This window comes from Arachis ipaensis, chromosome B09, assembly GCF_000816755.2.
Source record: "Arachis ipaensis cultivar K30076 chromosome B09, Araip1.1, whole genome shotgun sequence".
In the NCBI taxonomy this organism is placed as follows: domain Eukaryota; kingdom Viridiplantae; phylum Streptophyta; class Magnoliopsida; order Fabales; family Fabaceae; genus Arachis; species Arachis ipaensis.
The window spans coordinates 145,066,937-145,071,270 of record NC_029793.2 but is presented as its reverse complement, the minus strand read 5'-3'; the positions used below and the strand labels follow the sequence as shown (position 1 = coordinate 145,071,270).

General features: G+C 34.8%; 2 protein-coding genes across 2 annotated transcripts; both read left to right on the top strand.

Moving 5' to 3' along the window:
- On the top strand, positions 568-2,570 carry LOC107616127 (cysteine-rich repeat secretory protein 38-like). Its single transcript, XM_021111189.1, has 3 exons — positions 568-1,430; positions 1,586-1,720; positions 1,855-2,570. The coding sequence occupies exons 1-3, from the start codon at positions 593-595 to the stop codon at positions 2,073-2,075; spliced, it is 1,194 nt and encodes a 397-aa protein (XP_020966848.1). The 5' UTR covers positions 568-592; the 3' UTR covers positions 2,076-2,570.
- On the top strand, positions 2,729-3,298 carry LOC110266986 (putative receptor-like protein kinase At4g00960). Its single transcript, XM_021112097.1, has 2 exons — positions 2,729-2,872; positions 2,963-3,298. Exons 1-2 carry the CDS (start codon positions 2,729-2,731, stop codon positions 3,296-3,298), a joined length of 480 nt encoding a protein of 159 aa, XP_020967756.1.

Below are 4,334 nucleotides of genomic sequence, written 5' to 3'. Positions count from 1 at the left end.
TTAAAATTAGTCATTAAAGTTTGTTTAAAGTATAAAATACATATTGAAATATAAATACTTATTAAAAATAAATTAAAATACACATATATTTATATATAAATACATTAATATTTTATTTACTAACTTGGTGTACGAATAATATTTTTGTAATAAATAAATCGAAAGATTCCACTTTTCGTTAAACCATTTCCCTTTAATTTTTTCAAGCTTCCCGGTTCCCACAAGTAGATGTGACTGATTACTTGAAAGCAACTACTCCTATGAAGATGTTAAAAATATCTTTTCATGATGATCTTTGTTTAAAAAGTGTAACTTATTTATTTAGTAACACTTTAAATAAAGGTAACACTTTTACTTCAAATAAAATCAAACCCTACAATCTATCATCTATGGTTAAAATAATGTATCTTTACATAATGATAATCATTAAATCTTCATTGGAGTAACTACCTTACTTGAAAGTTCATTGCTGTGTGAAAAACAAGATAGAAGACGGAAAGTTGATATTATAAATCTAAAAGAACAGAACCTCTATTCCTATGTCAAACTTAGCTGAACCTTCAATGTTACATTTGATTCATGGTCATAAACGATGGCTGCCATGGCCGTAGCTTCTGAAAACTTGTTCTTACTTCTTTCTGTCCTTGTCATCTTCACGTCTCTAGCCACCTCTCAACCAGATTTTGTTCACTATGTCTGTAAGGACAACAATGGTAACTACACAGCTAACAGTACCTACAGTTCAAACCTCAATACCCTCTTGTCCAACCTCTCTTCTATCATAGGAACTACCAATGACTACCGTTTCTACAATCTCTCCAATGGACAAAACACAGACAAAGTTAACCTGATTTGGATGTGCAGAGGAGATGTTACAAAAGAAGATTGCCTTAGCTGTTTGAACGATTCAAGAATCCTTCTGCCAAAGGTTTGTCCAAACCAGAAGGAGGCAACAGGGTGGTATGATTACTGCATGTTGCGCTACTCGAACCGGTCCATATTTGGGATCATGGACTCCAATCGGTGGGAGATACATAACAAAAAGAATGTAAATGATGCGAATGAGTTCAACCAAGTTGCTGCAGACTTGATGCAAAGCCTAAGAAGCAAAGCTGCTGCAATTTCTGGTGAATCTCTGATCAAGTTTTCTGCAGGAGAAGCCAAAGTAGGGGCAGGATTTCAAACCGTGTATGCTCATGTAAAGTGCACTAATGATTTGTCAGAGCTAGAATGCAATGAATGCTTGACTGAAGGAATCTCCCACATCCCAACTTGCTGCAATGGAAAGATACGTGCAAGAATTTTTACCCCCAGTTGTAATCTTAGATATGACACACAGCTTTACTTTGATTCTCTAAGCGTTCTGCCACCTCAACCATCTCTTTCTCCTGCTCCATCATCCCCTACTGCCACTGCTACGCCCAAACAAGGTTTCTAAATTCGTTTTAGCTTAGTTATATGCAATGCAATCTAATAGAATGTGTTCTTCAGTGTGAGACATATAACAATTTATATGGCTCTAACTACCATTTTAAGCTTTTGGAATAAATTGTTTCGCAATTGTATGATAAGTTGGATTTTGCAGGAAAGAACAACTCATCATCAGCAACTGTGACTGCCATAGTTGTGCCTGTCGTCTCCCTTGTTATTGTGCTGTTCATCACCTTTGTCTGCATCTACTTCAAAAGGAAGAAGAAGAAGCCAACCAAGTATTCTGAAAGTAAGTCTAAATAATAATAAGTGATGCCCACAATGTGGCATTGGATTGTTCACTAATTAACCTCATCAACAATACATAGACAAACAAAGTATTAGATTGTAATTCTCATAATTCTTATTACTATTCCTACCCAGGTCAAGGTGCATCAGAAGCTGACTATGAAATTGAACCTATTGAAACATTACAATTCCACTTTCAAACCATCATGGACGCTACAAATAACTTCTCAATTGAAAATAAGCTTGGAGAAGGTGGATTTGGACTTGTCTATAAGGTAGATAAAGCTAAGATTGGGCTCAGTTATAGCTTCCTTATCAAAACAAATAGTACTATGTTTGAGTACCAAAACTCTTGAATATTTTCAGGGTAGGCTACCAAATGGCAAAGAGGTTGCGGTCAAAAGATTGTCTAGAAATTCTGACCAAGGAGATATAGAATTTAAGAATGAGCTGCTATTGGTAGCAAAACTTCAACATCGAAATTTAGTTAGGCTACTTGGCTTTTGTTTGGAAACAGGAGAGAGGATACTGGTCTACGAGTTTCTTCCCAATAAAAGCCTTGATTACTTCATATTTGGTAACTTAGAACTTCTTCTTGGCTACTCAGCATTTCTGTTATATTTATATCTCTTAAGAAGAGTAAAAAAATATTGTTAACATTATTGAGCAAGTAACATACTTTTAGATGAGCAATAAAATTATAGTCGGAATCGCTCAAGGTCTTCTTTATCTACACGAGGATTCTCAACTGCGTATTATCCATCGTGATCTAAAAGCAAGTAACATACTTTTAGATGAGCAAATGAACCCAAAGATCGCAGACTTTGGCATGGCGAGATTGTTTGTTGAGAATCAAACTCAAGAAAATACAGTTAGAATAGTTGGAACCTAGTAAGTACTATGATATACATAAAAACAAATAAATTTTAATTTCCTAATCAATATATACCCTCAGCAACAAGAGTAATAGAAAACTTCAACTGAGTTTATAATTGTGTTGAGTGGATATATGGCACCAGAATATGCATTGCATGGACAATTTTCAATAAAGTCAGATGTTTTTAGTTTCGGAGTACTACTTCTTGAGATAGTGAGCGGACACAAAAATGGAGACATCCATAACGGCGAGTATGTAGAACATCTAATAAGCTTTGTAAGACTCCTATCTTTTAAGTACCAATTGCTTAACCTTAAAAGAAAAGAAAAATAAATATCCTTGTTTGTATTGACAAAAACCTTGCAGACATGGAGAAAATGGAGGGAAGGTTCTGACTCAGCCTCTGATATTGTAGATCCCACATTGAATAGTAGATTCGGATATCAAATAATGAGATGCATCCATATCGGATTGTTATGCGTTCAAGAGAATTTAGCTGATAGACCAACCATGGCTACGGTTGTAGTGATGCTTAATAGCGACTCCCTCGCTCTTCCAATGCCTTCAAGAGCAGCATATGTTATTACGAATAATTCCGGAGATTTATCAAATAGCAGCAGATTAGGTGAATCAAGAAACTATGCTCTGCAAGCAGCATCAGGCGCAAATGAGGCTTCGTTTACTGAGCTCCATCCTCGTTAGATTCTCTATGTTGGGTCTTGTTTTGTGTTCTTCCAAACTCAACATTGTTTTTTATTTGTTTCATGTTCTGTTACTCGGAGGTTGTGGTTTCAAGTTCAATGGTCTTATTAAGAAAAGTCTAGGGGCCAACAATTTTATTAAATTTTGGTCATCATGTAACCAGCAGAGAAAGGTGAGTCATTGGATGAAATCTCACACCAATCTCACACCATTAAATCATCATTGATGGCTATCAATCCCAAAAGTTACTGGCCCCCTAGCATTGCTCGTCTTATTAATGTGCTATCAAGTGGTTCAGTTTGCTGTCTATGTTTCTTGTAATGCAAGTTTTGAATTCAATCATTTTGGTTAACTCATACTCATTTCATTTTACTGTTCCATTTTCGTTAGAAATGGAAGAAAAAATGAAGTCTCGAGTTGACTTATGAATTGATTTTATTGTTACACGTTAGCTCATCTATGAAAAGAAAGTAATGAAGCTAGAATACTTTGGTGGTACCAACATTAATCCATGAATTGAAGCACTTGATAATGGATAGAAGAATTCAATAATGTTGGTGATGATTCTCTCTCCTAATCCTTTTCATATTCATCTCTGAAACCTCAGCCCAATTTTCAATATCACTATTTTTATAGGGTAAGATAATGCTACAATTAATATGAATTTTTTTTTTTGGTGTATATTAATAGTGAATTATTATACCATGAGAAATTCAATATCATTGTTTTTGTTAAAATTAAACAAGGTAAAAACCTAGAGGCCTTAGGCCCACCAAAAAATAATCTAACTGACCATGACATATCTCCCTTTCTTTGTAAACTTAGACAAGTTCGTAATGTGGCAGAGGTATTGCACCAATGGCCAATATGTTGGCCTCGTAGAAGTCACATCCTAAGTTCGAATCCCAGTTATAATTGGATAGTGATGGAACCTTTAGTTAGTGTAAGTGACAGATTAGTCCTCAACCTTATATGTTTAGAGTTTAAGATTTTAAAAAATAATATTTTAATTATCAAAGATTTAATTGATAATGTA

Coding starts and splice junctions, on each gene's coding strand:
- LOC107616127 (XM_021111189.1), top strand. CDS start 593: ATGGCTGCCATGGCCGTAGCTTCTGAAAACTTGTTCTTACTTCTTTCT. Junction 1,431..1,585: donor CACTGCTACGCCCAAACAAG/GTTTCTAAATTC, acceptor TGGATTTTGCAG/GAAAGAACAACTCATCATCA. Junction 1,721..1,854: donor GCCAACCAAGTATTCTGAAA/GTAAGTCTAAAT, acceptor ATTCCTACCCAG/GTCAAGGTGCATCAGAAGCT.
- LOC110266986 (XM_021112097.1), top strand. CDS start 2,729: ATGGCACCAGAATATGCATTGCATGGACAATTTTCAATAAAGTCAGAT. Junction 2,873..2,962: donor TAGAACATCTAATAAGCTTT/GTAAGACTCCTA, acceptor AAAACCTTGCAG/ACATGGAGAAAATGGAGGGA.